The sequence below is a fragment of the Argentina silus genome, assembly GCF_951799395.1.
Source record: "Argentina silus genome assembly, chromosome: 6".
Classification (NCBI taxonomy): domain Eukaryota; kingdom Metazoa; phylum Chordata; class Actinopteri; order Argentiniformes; family Argentinidae; genus Argentina; species Argentina silus.
In genome coordinates, this window is record NC_139660.1 from 10145343 (window position 1) to 10160513 (window position 15171).

General features: G+C 45.0%; 1 protein-coding gene across 4 annotated transcripts in view; it reads left to right on the forward strand.

Moving 5' to 3' along the window:
• Positions 1-15171, forward strand: part of ptprfa (protein tyrosine phosphatase receptor type Fa) — a 117221-nt gene that overhangs the window by 80774 nt on the left and 21276 nt on the right. For all 4 annotated transcript variants that reach the window (XM_083671685.1, XM_083671687.1, XM_083671686.1 and 1 more), the window contains 7 exons: positions 3416-3533; positions 3913-4494; positions 5286-5383; positions 5670-5926; positions 7460-7541; positions 8851-9066; positions 13130-13293. In XM_083671685.1, the coding sequence (XP_083527811.1) occupies positions 3416-3533; positions 3913-4494; positions 5286-5383; positions 5670-5926; positions 7460-7541; positions 8851-9066; positions 13130-13293 (1517 nt within the window). The remainder of the gene's footprint in view (positions 1-3415; positions 3534-3912; positions 4495-5285; positions 5384-5669; positions 5927-7459; positions 7542-8850; positions 9067-13129; positions 13294-15171) is intronic.

Consider the following 15171-nt stretch of genomic DNA (forward strand, 5'->3'; position numbering starts at 1 on the left):
GGTGTGGAGCCCGAGGGGTGTTGAGGCAGAACTGTGAACTCTGCAGTTCTCTCTCAGTCACTTCTGCCTTGGCTTTGATATAAACACAGACAGATTTCATTTTGCTTGAAGGGGAAACAGCAGGTAAACTCTGTTGTGTTTCTGAGGCTGGTGAGAGGGTGCTGGAGAAGACAGCACACAGCACAATATGCACTGTGTATGTTGGACTGTGTGTGCCTTTGTGAGTGCGTTGGTGTGTGTTATCTTGTGTGTGCATGTGTGTGTTATCGTGTGTGTTATCGTGTGTGTGTGTGTGTGTGTGTGTGTGTGTGTTATCGTGTGTGTGTGTGTGTGTGTGTGTGTGTGTGTGTGTGTGTGTGTGTGTGTGTGTGTGTGTGTGTGTCTTGGCAACACCCTCGCACCAGCTCAGTAGTGTCGTCACATTGCGTGAGAGCGTGCAGCACCTCAGTCTCTCGGGCATTACAGCTTTAAATCCATCCGTCTTTTTTTTTTTACTCTGGAGAAAAAAAGGTGAAGTTGTGGATTATGTGTGTGAAATTATTTTGAGCCAGCCACACCTAGTATGTCTCCCACACTACTTTCCCTAGCCAGATTAATACCTTTCTACCTGCCTGGTGTGATCCAGCACACAGACACACACACACACACACACACACACACACACACACACACACAGATCTGTGTGTGCTCTAGGCCTGACATGAAGCGGCTATGCTCTGTCAAACAGATAGGCCAGTCCTGGCACAGGCTCCACAGCTCTGCTACCACTCATGAATCACCCAAATCACATTTTGCTTTTGCTAAAAAGTGGATTTACAGCTCACCGCTGAGACGGCTGAACTCTATGCTACATGGTGTTGAATAAAGTTTGAGCTAATTGATTCTGCTTGGAATTCCTGCTCCTGTACATTTGTGTCCTGTAATAGAAGTGCACACGGTCCAGTGATGCATATTGTTGTTTGTGAGCTGGTGTTAATGTATTGTCTGTGTATGAGTGTCTTTGTTTGTCCATGCCGTGTGTAGCGCACATCCCCTGCATAGAGAGATATTCCTACTCTGACGGACCAAGGTCCCTCACCCTCCTTACAATGTCACAGTGAGATCAAACCCACCCAGCCTTCACAGCACTTATAAACTCCCCCTGGAACTGAAAACGTCTGCACTAGAGCTGTAGACATCATCCGTGAGAAGAGAAAGTGTGTGATTGACAGAAGCATCTGTTCCTCAGTGCCAGCAGGTAGTGACAACTCCAGACAGCCATGTCAGAGTCACACTCTGCAGTGTTTCAGCAGTAGGAGTGAGGCTTCTCTTGTCTTCTCTTCTCTTCTATTCTGTGGTTTGCTTTTGGCTCTGTCACAGAACCCCTTATGTAACACTAATGCGCCTCTCATTACAGTCTAAAATATTCCAAGATATAGTCTCAGAACTTTTCTAGATTATGAGGGTGCTGCACTTTCTCTTATATACTGTATCTTATCTTATGTTCACTGCTGAATCATTATAAATGGAGGCTTTTCTTTGCCAGTTAATGGAAATAAGGAAAACACACCAGCAACTGTTCAGAGCTCCTTGTCGTCCCACACCAGCAAGTTGATGATATATAGTTGTATTTCTGATTCTGGTGTTCCCTCCCATGTGAATATCCGCTCAGCTGCGTATTGTAGTTGCTAATGAGATATGATGGTGGAGTTCTAGACATTGGCGGAAACCCCCTGAAGATTCAGGGTTGAGGTGCAGGAAGAGGTGGATGCAATATCCATCATCCATCACGCTTCCCTTGGATACAATATCCATCATGTCCAAATGTTAAATGTTTAATCTCTTCACTCCATGGGAAACTATTTCTATATTCTCAGACAACCCGCTCACTCATCACTCCCTCAGCATTTGAAAGAGAGATAAGAGACTGATTAGAATCTTTTGAAAGTGAAACAGTGAAACACTCCAGCACTGAAACGAAAAAGGAATCCTTCATGATTATAATAATGAGGCTTTTAAAAGGAATGTAATAGCTCCAGATGAGTCACATTTCCCTCTCATCTCTAACCCCCTTCCACTGCAAGAGTGAGATGGGGGGTGGGATAGAGGGGTTACTTAAAACCTAAGTGAGCAATCTCTGAAAATAGCCTACATGGACTTACTGCTTAGTGTGTGTCTGTGATCATAAGGCTGGAGTTTAATTAGCAAAGGAAGACCTTTTTTTAATGCCATGCAATAAAGATGTGAGAGGCTAGCCATGAAATGATAATTAGAGATTTGTTTGGTCTCTGGAAACCCGAGCTAGCTTGTATAGCCAAGCTAATATGTGTGATAGCTCTTCTTCGCCTGTCATCTCGGGCTGTTGCCATGGGCGCTAGTCTGGTCTGAGGGTGGGGTGGGGGGGGGGGGGGGGGGTTAAGGGGGGAGAAGCGCCCTGGGTGTTCTCTCTTCGACTGGAAACCCCCCTCTTGCCCCAGCTTTCTCTCATCTGAAGCACAACCATCTACTCTTCAGCTCTGATCTGGATCCACGATTATTCAAAGGAAAAAGACCTTCCAAGTCTTTTATGAGCTCAGGGACACCCCAGAATGCTTTGAGTGTGGCTTATCCTCATGAGTGTCTGCCGTGTTTTTGTTTGGGTTGCATAATCCAAGGTTGGTCTTTGTTTTTGTTTTGTTTTTGTTTTTCTGAGCTGCTTTTTCTTACCATCTATATTAATGTTCTCTAATGAAAAAAGATGAAGAATCTTAATACAGAGAAAAATTACTCTTAGAGACAGTATATAGCATGAGTGATGAACATAACATTTTAAGATTTGTCTGTTATGATAACAGCACCTTGGGTTTTACATTGTCAAAGAAAATTCATTTTCAAAAAGTCTAAATATATATTACAATAACATTGTGCAATAATCCTACCGAGATAGTGTTATGCAACCTAAAGTTTTTCTATGCCTCCGTAAATAAACTGAATGATTTGATATACAGCTCCTCATGAAGGAGAACCAGTTGAGAGAGCCAGGCATCTCGAGGACAGATGTACTCTAGATCAGTTCCTAAGAGGGCTAACCACCAAGGTGACCCCACTGCCTGAGAATGTTTCCTTTAAAAAATCCATTACACACTAGTATACATGGTATCAGCTCAGGTTTTGTACCACAATATTACCACAGGGGAAAGTGACAGAAGTGTATTTCCTCTAAAGCCATTTCAGGTTTGTTTGTTCCTTACCCTCACTTGACTTGTTCCTCAAAAATATCATTTTTATGCCTGGGATGTCTTGGGAGTGTTTCAAAAGCAAAGATGACTTATGTCTTGTGTGCGCTTCAGTGCCTTATCTGCTTAAGTGGCCTGCAGTGGAGGGCTGGGCAGTCAGAGCTGTGGCTGTAGTCTGATCCAAAGTGTTTGTGCCTCTTCCTCTCCCCCCCTCCTCCCAGGAGGCCATCATCACAGGCCTCCTCCCAGAGACCACCTACTCTGTCACCGTGGCTGCCTACACCACCAAGGGGGACGGAGCACGCAGCAAGGCCAAGGTGGTCACCACCACAGGAGCAGGTGTGTGAAGGCTGGTAGTCTGCAGCATGTCAGGGCTGTGTGTTGTGACTCATGGGTCTGTAGTTTAGAGAGGGTGGAAGTTGAGTTCATGTAGAGTTCAGGTCCTAGAGATGTCAGTGGTTGAGGAGGAGGGGCCAAGTGTGGGTTGCTGTGGCAATGTCACCACGGTCATCACTGCAACAAGCACAGCACTCTCACTGGTAGCTATGATGTAAAACGACTATTATATCAGCAGGCTCTCATTCATTTAGTGCTTGCCCATAGTTTTAATGGAACCCTAATGTTAAGAATTGTCCATTACTAATAGCTTAAACTGGTGAATAGTAGTAATCATATGTGTTAGGTATGATTATGATTATGTTCTCCATCTCCCCCTTAGTCCCAGGCAAGCCCACAATGATGATCAGCACCACCATAGGTAACACAGCTCTGATCCAGTGGCAGCCTCCTAAGGATATGGTGGGGGAGCACGTGGGCTACCAGCTGCAGTACAAGAGGGCTGAGGAGGAGACCTTCACCGTTCGAGACTTCAAGAAGACAGACGACCACTTCACCGTCACAGGCCTGCACAAGGGCGCCACCTACATCTTCAAACTGTGCGCCAAGAACCGGGCAGGCAACGGTGAGGAGTACGCCAAGGAGATCACCACACCGGACGACGTGCCCAGCAGCTACCCTCAGAACTTGAGCGTGGTGGGACTGACCACCTCCACCACCAAGCTGGCCTGGGAGCCCCCATTGCTGCCAGAGAGGAATGGCAGGATTGTGCAGTACGTGGTGGTGTACCGCGACATCAACAGTCAGCAGAACCACACCAACAGCACAGAGGAGACCCAGATGACCATCCAGGGCCTTCAGCCAGACACCACCTACGACATCCGTGTACGAGCTTTCACCAGCAAGGGAGCAGGACCTCTGTGCCCTAGCATCCAGAGCAGGACCATGTCTACCTCCATGCCCGGTGAGCGAGCGAGCAAGCGTGCACACATAAACACACACACACACACACACACACACACACACACACACACACACACACACACACACACACACACACACACACACAAAGCAGGAGGCCATAGCTACCTCTATACCCAGTGAGTTCTGCTAATTTGTATGTGCACACAAACACCCACGCAGATGTAGACTTACCACCTACACAGACCCAGGAATGCACACATACGTTACCTCTCTCTCACAGAGCAGGCAGAGCAGATGGCAGGAGAGAAGAACAGATGCATTGCTTTTGGAAGCTGGTGCTAACTGGACCACGGTGGCATAATCAGTCCAGCATAACCAGTACAGGGCCCATGGAACGCTCTTTCACGTTCATATTAGGGCACTTTTTTATTTTCTTGTCTCTCTCAAGCAGTCGCTCTACAGTCTTCAAAGATGTCTTCCAAGTGAGTTAGCTCTATGTGCAGTCACAGTAAAGCTCATAGCTTCAAAGTTTTATCATGCGTAAGCTTATGTTAAAGGTAAATGTAATAACATCTCTTAATGCTGTTCATTGCTGTTTCATTAAAGGTCCAGGTCAATGAACATCAACGATTTCAAATCAATTTTCTCCTTAGATGGCTCTTTCACAAGCAGTTTGTCAGCTCTCTTCTATAGCATACACCCAGCTGTATCTGCCGTGCTATTGTTGCTGTAGCAGCACTGCACTCTCAAGGTGCTCCAGGGTCCCCGTAGCTGTCCTGTTAAAGTACAGATGACAGCCCTCCTATATAATTCACCGTCTGTCTCCCCCAGAGTTCACCAAAAACTTTGGTGTGAAAGCTGTGATGAAAACCTCTGTTCTGCTGACTTGGGAAGTGCCAGAAACCTACAAGTCTCAAGTGCCTTTCAAGGTAAGGACATGTCCATCCTGACAAGAGGCTCAGCAGTACACAATGGACCGGACTACTGTCTGAATTGAAATGGAAATTCCATTGGAATCAACTTAGATAATTCTACAATTATATCCTCTAATGATTGTATTCACTCTTTTCTCTGACTTTTTCTAATACAATGACAAAGGTATATGATTTCCATAAATATGATAAAGGTTAAATTGTATGCATGCATGACCTCTGAAGCCAAGAAGTGCTCTGTGTGTGTGAGAAAGTCATTGACCAGAGCACCCCCTGTTGGCAGATCCTGTACAACCAACAGAGTGTGGAGGTGCAGGGGAACCTGAAGAGGAAGCTGATCACGCAGCTGCAGCCAGACACAGACTACTCCTTTGTGTTGATGAGCAGAGGGAACAGCGCTGGGGGTCTGCAGCAGCAGGTGTCCATCCGCACTGCCCCAGACCTGCTCAACACCAAGCCCATCCGCTACGCACACGACCCTGAGGAAGGGGGCCAACTGACCATCACCCTGCCCAAAGTCCCCACTACAGCCCCAGTCAGGTCAGTGTGTGTTCTTATAGCCATCACTCTCACTCCTGAAATTGTCCCTCTCCTCTATCCCTCACCTCATATCCTCATTATAACCATTACACAGGGAAACACTTGATAATGGTGAACTAAAATAACAGTCAGAGTCTCTGAGTTTCCCCGTCACACTTACTGCATTATCATGAATTTTACCATCACTATCATCACTATCCTCATTTGTAAAAACATCATCAATATACCATAGATTCTCAAATCAAATCAAAATCAAATCAAAGTGTATTTATCATAGGCACAGGATACAGCGAGCTACCTCTCAACAGTAATGGTTTGTTTGTGCATCTGGATATTTGCTACCTCATGTATTCATCTATGGCTGGAGGCCATATCCCCTAAAGCCATACTTTTAAAAGTAACACACAGCTGCTTAGTAAGAAGCATTGAGAGGATTTGGGATGACGCACACAGTCTGAGCTGTCTGGACTTTCCAATGGCCTCGTCAGAGATACAGAAAATACATGGCTTCCTATGCTAATGCTAAATCAATATCTCAAACACAAAGGTGTCAGCCGGGGCTGTCTGGAGAGGAACTCCAGCCCTTTTGTTTACCTCCTGCTATTCACAGCTCATAACTACTGTTATTTTCACATTTCTTTCACTCAGACAGCAGCAGAGAGCACTATTAGGAATTAGTCTGGCCTCCTAGCAGCACAACCTGCAGTTTCCCTCCACTCCTGCACTCTGGGTTCATGATTACAACCACTACCCACATGGGTACCCACACGGCTCCACAAGCACAGGCTTTATCAGAGCCCTCAGCACTTTTAGGGTGGCAGAAAGCAATGTATTCAAGAGTTATCTTTAAAAATGATACCTAGTGAATGAGGAGCCCAATGCAAAAGCTGCAATTTTTGTAGAAGGTATTTTTTACCCAACTCAGGCAGACAGGCTGCGAATTACTCAGACTTAATTGTGTTTCAAGTGTTTGTTTCTCAAATAAACAGCCAGCAAGTAAGCCGTAATAAACAGAGCCAGCAGGAGTAATAAAGAAAAAAAAACTAATTTAGAAATACAATCAGCATCGTAATTCCCCTGCCAGACCTTTTCAGCGTGTGTCTGTGTGTGTGTGTGCGCGTGTGTGCGTGCGTGCATGCGTGCGTACATTGCTTGCATGTCGTGTGTGTGCGTGCATGCGTGCATGCGTGCGTATGTTGCTTGCGTGCGTGTATGTGTGTGTGTGTGTGTGTGTGTGTGTGTGTGTGTGTGTGTGTGTGTGTGTGTGTGTGTGTGTGTGTGTGTGTGTGTGTGTGTGTGTGTGTGTGTGTGTGTGCCATCAGAAGGAAAAGATGTAAAGAGACATTTCTCTGTTTGAGCACTTCTGGGTATGAAGAATGTATTGAGGTATTCATTATAGATTGAGGCTAAACACAGACAGCATGTAGAGATCTAGAACATGCACAGGCAATGATACTCTGAGCCACATACTGTACAGTATGCATGTATTGCTCACTCACTTGTCATACTCAGCCTGTCTCTTTCTCTCCACAGGTGGTACTACATAGTGGTGGTTCCTGTAACACCAGCCACACTACGCAGGTGGGAGAACCCTGAGGACATGGACTTGGATGAGGTGAGTGTGTGTGTGTGTGTGTGTGTGTGTGTGTGTGTGTGTGTGTGTGTGTGTGTGTGTGTGTGTCTGTCTGTGTGTGTTCCATAATTCCCACAATAATCTTTAAAACATCATACAGTACATCCATCTGTCAGTGTCCTCTAAACTAATACAAAGACAAGCCAAAGCTAATACAAGACAAGACTGTGAATAACGGCTTAATGTTTGTTCACCATACATGTGAACTTTTGCCCTTTACATTCAAGTTTTCAGTTTAAGCAAGTACGCTTTACAACTTCTTAGTGTTTGAGGCACTTAAAACACTTGTAAAAAGCTGCTCTTAGCATTTTTTTTTTGTGTTATTAGTGTGGACTTTCTTACCTTATTCTGCTTTCTCATGAGTTTGCTTTCTCTCAATGTACTGCCGTTTGCAGAAAAAATACCTGAAAATGTTGTGCAGCCTATTGAATACCAAAAACTGTATAGAGCGTGTAAAATAAATATAGCTGGATCTAAAGCATCCTTGAGACAGCAAGATCTACTTCCTTTTTGTCAAAGTCTTTTTTTTCATCAGACTAAATCACTGCTATTGCTGCAGTTTTTGTTGAGAAACTGTTTTTTTAGAAAGTCAGTTGTAAAAGTAACAAGGGACAAGGTCACAGGGGTAGTTTACTTTACAATACAATGTTTTTCAAGGATCAGAATTGTAGATTTTTCCCTGACATGCTCACTGGGCCTTAAACCACCATTTACAAAGGGGGATGATAATACTTGTTTATTCTGCTTGGCTTTGAAACCTTGACCATGAAGTGTTTTAAGTAGGTAGCCCTGGTAGAGTTGGCACTGAGACTACAGAATAGGCAAGTGGTGAACACACCAGAGGAGGCTGGTGGAGGTAGAAATCAGAGGATTTGAATGCATAGAATGGAATGAGGAATGGAATCAAACACGTGTTTGATTCCATTCCACCATTCTTGATTCCATTCCATTCCTAATTCCATTTCATACATTATAGTGAGCATGTCTTCCGATTTCTCCCTACACCAGCCTCCAGTGATGCATACACACACCCACACCATCTTATAAAACTATACCCTCTGACACTGCTTCTGGAGGTCACATAGAGGTGCAGGAGGGGCAGTTAATATATAATGTTATGTCTGGTTTACTATAGAAATGTGTAAAACATTATTCCATATACACATTAATGTTTCACTTTTGACCACCGACAGCCTATTATGCATAGTTGTACACATTGTATTTGAATAGGTATATACAGTGTATAAGTGACTGTCTAAGTGTCTACTGTGTCTTTGTCATGTTGTGTCAGCTCCTGGAGGCTAGCTCCGACTTGAATCTGAGGAGGAGGAGGAAGAGACAGAGCCAGGAGTTCCTCAGGCCCTACGTCGCTGCCAAGCTGGAGGCCCTGCCTGAAACCTTCACTCTGGGAGATGAGAAGAAGTACAACGGCTTCCACAACAAGCCCCTCCCAGGCCAGCAGCAGTACCTGTGCTTTGTCCTGGCAGCCCTGAAAGACCACGACTCTGTGAGTGACAGCCACTGCACACCTTCTTCGTCCCATCACTAACTATCACACCTATCAGCTCACCCACATATCATACAGCAGCCCTAGAATCACATTAAAAACTAGTGCTTACAACAACACTGCTATTGTGTCATATAGGTCCTCCTTGAAAGGAAGGACTGTTGGTCTTCATTTACTATATCTATGGCCAAGGTGAATATTACTCTACAGTCTATTGAGGATTGTGGTATTTTCTTATCTCTATGGAACAAATGAATAAAGCCTCACTCAGGGGTCTTCAGCGGTATGAGTCATATCCATGAGTCATGTTCTCTCATGGAGAAATAATGACCCTTGTCACGCTCAAGTGTCATTCAGTGTCATCCTACTGGTAATTGGTTTCTGTTTAGATGACATGGTGTCTGGTTGTTCAGTCTGCTCCTCCACTGTATCTGTACAGCACATGGAAACGACAAGAACAATTGATCAGACAAACAATTTCAAAGCATAACTCTGAGTACTAACTCTCAATTTTGGTAATCCAATTGTTTCTTGACAACTAGCATTGTGAGGGTGCAAAGTCTCCCAGGTCACCCCTGCATCAGTCTCTCATACGGCTATTTCAACAGATCTGTGATGCACTGAAAGATATATAGTTGATTCTAATTCAAGTTAGGAGAAAATAGCACCGTAATCCCATTCCCTGAAAAAAGGGAAATGAGCTCAACTTTTATAGTTATGGCAGGGTTGCTGGCAGGGTGGAAGGTGGGGGGGAGGGAGGGAGAGACGGGGGACTGGAGAGAAAGGGCATCACAGTTTTATGTGGCTCCCATGGCTGGTAAACAAGCTGGGAACTGTGAAATTGGATAAAAGAAACAGGCCATATAAACAGTACGATCATTTACAGCAGAGAGGAGAGAGAGAGAGGAGGAGAGAGCGCGATAGAACGCTCGACAGAGAGTCCCAGTTTCCACAGAGGAGAGAACCATGTTGGAGTGACAGAGGGGTGAGGAGAGGAGAGTGAGGGGTGAGGAGAGGAGAGTGAGGGGTGAGGAGAGAGAAGAGAGAGAGCTTAATGGAGGATGAGGGATTGGTAGAGGGAACCTAAGGGAAATAAACAGAGAAAGCAGAGAAAGTGAGAGATGTGGCATCCATTTTAGAGAGATATGTGGATGAGAGAGCTGTTGAAATGAGAGAGGGGGAGATACTTAAGAATATGAGAGAGAGAGAGAAAGAGAGAGAGAGCGCACGTGCGTGCTTGAGTGGTGCGTGTGTGGTGCCTGCTTGCGTGCTTGCGTGTACACGTGCATGTGTGCGTGTGTGTGTGTGTGTGTGTGTGTGTGTGTGTGTGTGAGAGAGAGAGAGAGAGAGAGAGAAAGAGAGAAAGCAAGGTGGTAGGAAGAAGGGTTGCAGCTTGGGGAGTAAGCTGAAGCCCCTGGCTGCTGTCCTGTTTGTCACAGATAGAGTGGGTGTGTGTGAGGATCCTGAGGAGGGAGTCTGCTAAGGGTCCTATGCGTTCCGGGAAAAAATAAAGCTGTCAACCCGCATTACAGTCAGCTTTTGTTTCCACTCATTTCATTAGTTTTGTTAGGTAAAGCATGATTATGGGAGAAACAATGGAAAGATAAGACTATATTCATCCTCCCCATCCATTTCTAGCAGTCTTCCTTCCTTCTCTGCATCAACTTTTCAGTCACTATTTTATAGTGATACAAGGACCCATGCCACAGTTGTAAGTGTAGAGGCAGCATATTATTCACTCCATGGGATTTGTTTCTATCAGATAGTGTCGCTCAGATTGATCACTCCCAAAGTTTTCCCCCTCTGTGAATATCTAAATGTGCCCTTTTGTTTGGGTCCCATCGACTGTGTCTAAGAGGCATGACTGCTGGCGTTTTTTCAAAGAAAGTTATCTGTGCTGCCTGCTGCACTTTGCCTAAAGTACAAGAAAGAGCTACAGCTAGTAGAGTGAGGAGATGAGACTGAGAGAGAAAGAGAGAGAGAGAGAGGGGGGGGGGGGGGGAGGAGGAGAGACGCGGGGAGGGAGCAGAGAGATGAGCCAGAATATCCCTTAGAATTGATATCACGATTTCTGCCATGGAGTTGACAAAAACCCCAAGGACTTTCTCAGGCTCAGAAAGCATCAGATTCTACGAGCAACCATGCCCCTTTAACATTTGGTGTGTAGTATCAGCATGGTACTACCTCTCTGTACAGTGATTGGTGCTACCAATAGTGATTTCTCACTGGCCCTGCCTTCTCCATAATGAGTGAATGTGCCTGATGGAGCCAGACCTCAGTCAGGCATCTGGCAAGAGGCGTATTTATAGCTTCATTCTTTAATAGAGTCAAACTTCCGCCGCCTGTCAGGGGGAACACAAAGTGACAACGAACGCAGTTACTTAAAGTGAATTATGCCTTGCAAATTGATCCATTTAACTTTATTATGTGACGCCAGTATTAAGCCTTGTACCCGCCCTCTCTGCAAACAACTCTATCAAGGTGAAAAGAGATCATTTTTTTTCGGTGGCAAGAACCCTTCTTTGGAAATTTATGACAGAACACCTTTTTTTAATGGCTTTTTAATTAGCTTTTTAATTGATTCGAAAAATAAACTGCCGCTGACATAGAGGTTCATTCCAGCACTATAGAAATCAAGTACTGCAGCACTGCTGGTTGTGACAATGAGGTGGGACTAGGCATGGGTGCTGATGCCCACCGTATGATAAAGATACAGACCCAGAGAGCAGGAGAGTGTCCAAGAGGCATTATTACATTTGAGTACACATATGCCATGAGCAGATAAACACACTCAAATCCTACATGTATCCTGCAATCGCCCCCACACACCTGCTGACTTATTAAGCCAGTCACCCCTGCTCATCTCTGTCTCCAGCCCTGGGTTATTTTCAGCTCTCTCACAGGAGTGTCTGCTCTTCCCCTGCCATTGAGGTTGGGATATTGCTTAATGCCAGTGAGTTTTCTTCTGCCTTCCGGAGGGCGTGGCAATGGTGTGAACTTTATCGGATTTGTCCTCGAAGGCCCCTGATGCATCTACTTCCCAGTGCTTGTCACCCTCCCCAGTTACCCCTCCTCCACAAAGAGCCGTCTTCTCCTCCCTCAACACCGGCTCCCTCTCTCCATCTCTCTGTGCGCCCCTTTGCTGCATACCTACTTCATGGAAAATGTGTTTTGTGGGCCTTTACGCACAAAGTAAAAAGATGGTTGTTAGAATCATCCTGAAAGTTGTCAAATTCCACTTATTTAATCCATGGTAATAATGGGAGGGGAAAAAACTCCCAAACTACTAAACTACCATACAATATGTCTATGTAAGTCCTCCCCTCCACTGCATGATCGCCCCTGCTCCAGGTGCACATTTACTCAGATGTATGGATCTTCGGAGTAAAATTCACTAAATGAATGTTATCCCTCCTGTCAATATGACGACAAAATTCACAAAATAGTAATTGGCACAGAGAGCAGAGGCGATCGATGTATGATGTTTTAGGGAATATATCTTACAGAATTTAGTCATGCGAGAATACTGTATATATTAGGCCTACTTCTACATATAGTATTTATAAAGGATGTACTGGTGGTATGTTGGATTATTAACTGCTGCCTGTTATGTTCAAATAAGTGTCTATTTTCGCCTATTTTTAATTATTGAACGTGGTAAGTCATCAGTGTTTCAATGTGCCAACTCCTCTTGACAAGTCCACCGACACATCAATTTACTGCCCCACCTACTATATTGGTGCTAAGTTTGTGTTTGTTTGGGGCAGACGCACAAAAGCAAATTGAAGCACAAGGTCTCCATATGCCTATCACTGCTCAGGCCCAATTTTGCATCTGATTTTGCATGTGGCATCGCTGCATCTAAGGACCATAAAGGATGTTCATTCATCTTATTTATGCCTTCCTTTAGCTCATTAGTATGATTTGTCTTTGCATATTTTAAATGGGAAGAATGTATTTAAGATTGATTTCCTCCAGCCTCATCCATACTTTAAAGCCCTCACAGCAGACCGTACGTGGTGCCTCCTTCTCACACCTTCCCTCCCTTCCCTCCCTCCTGCAGCAGAGGACGTTTGCAGCCAGCCCCTACTCAGACCCCATCACAGTGAAGCTGCACAGCGGCATGTCCCGCCACTCTGATGACCCTGAGATGCTGTGGGTCATGGGCCCAGTCCTCGCCGTCGTCCTCATCATCATCATCGTCATTGCCATCCTGCTCTTCAAGAGGTGAGCCCACTGCCACGCCAACGGCTGCTCTGCCAGTCAGCTACATGCTTGTATTATGAGGAGAGTGACAGCACTGAGGGTAGACTGACACACTCTGCCACTGTTCTCCTCAGATAATCTTTTCATATTTTGAGATCAATACTTCAGCAGTAACCCTAACCTTGTGTCCTGGAGGTTTGTGTTATTTTATGTTTATCTTGATTTTGTCCACTTGTCCAACATTTCTGAGCGGTCCCTGCAGACTTTTCTTCTTTTTAGTACAGAAGTCTGTTTAAGATCTTGTATTAAAGATTATTGTAAATGAATGCCGTTAGAGTTGAGTGATTTCTACATGAAGAGAGAGATTCATCTTGCTTGGCTGAGCCTGGAGGCTCCTTGATCCTCAGCATATGGGAGAAGGCTCTGTCAGGTACCCCGCGGCCCTCCTTTCCCAGGTTAACAGTTGGGCCATGTTTTCTCTGCTCTGTTTGAATGGGGCTGTCCTTAGGCCAGACATCTGGAGGTGGCTGACTCTGCTATGGTTAGGATTGGGGGGGATCCATATGGCGCATTCCGCTAGTGATGACATCTCAGCTAAAACCCTGCTGGGCTGGGCTGGGCTGGGCCGGGCCGGGCTGGGCCTCCTCTCTCTGTCGCTTGCTATCTGTGCAACTCTCCCTCCCTCTCTTTCTTTCCTCTCTTATTCATTCTTTCCATAAATAGATTGTGAGGTAGTGGTGGTCCTCCTTACTTTGGCGACTAGAACCAGCAGAGCTTCTCTCTCATATACCAACCAGAGAAAGAAAAGTACTGAGCCAAACTTAGCTGAACTTCAAAGTCTTTTATTCAGGTCTAAGTCCTTTTGGCTTTGAGGGCAGTTGTCAGTGAGTGCAGAGAGCTTTAGCTGCTCTCGCATGTGGATAAGCCAGCCAGGGCATGGCTTAGATGGGATAAGGGTGGAGAATTTCTTCACAGAAAATGAGAGAAATCTTTAAAGTGACCCAATTGCAGATGCTTATTTGAGTGGACATTGCTCTTAAACCCTCACTAATAGCAATAGCAACTTTGTATGACTTAGCAGTCTTTTTGCTCTAAAAGATCACTAATATACATGAATGTAACCTCAACACCATAAAGACTACTAGCTCGATCTCTACATTTTACCATTTCCCCACAGCCAATCACAGCTCAGCAAAAGCTATAAAGTATGGGCAAATCCAAACTATATGAGTCCACTCTTCTCTTCTGCCAGCACAATATTGGGATGGCATACAGTAGTTGATACCAGAAAGCTAGTTGCAGAATATAGCCTTCTGTATTTCTCCCTAAATACAATACTGTATGTACCTCAAATAACCCAAAGCACCAGAGTATATTATCAGACAACCTGTCCAACAACAGAGAAAGTAATCAACTCAATAACTCAGACTGCAGATAGTTTTCCCCTTCTCTTCCAGAGTATGCATCTTAAGAAAAAGGGTTGTAAAGAAAAAATAATCTTAAAAACTTGATGCAGATGATCATTGTGGCAGCCATTTAGATCTGGGCCTGCTGTGGAAAAACAAATTTTCTAAATGTCAGCGTCGACATCTGACAAAAAACAGGGTGGGGGGGGGGGGGGGGGGGATTAAAGATCTTGTAAGTCAGGTGCTGTTCCCATCCACAGCACTGTGTGCCATCCCTGCTGCTGACAGACTGTAATTTCCCTTTCTCTCTGTCTTTTTCCTTGCTCACTTTCTCCCCTTGCTTTCTGTGGACGTAGCAAGCAAGAAAGGTTAGTACTTCTCCCTGTTTTACACTGCTTTACAACCGCCCTGGCTAAGCTGTCACACTGCTCAAACATCTGCTTTTGGGTCAAACCCCTCAGAGTTGACTGATGCCATTGATGTGAAGTGACAG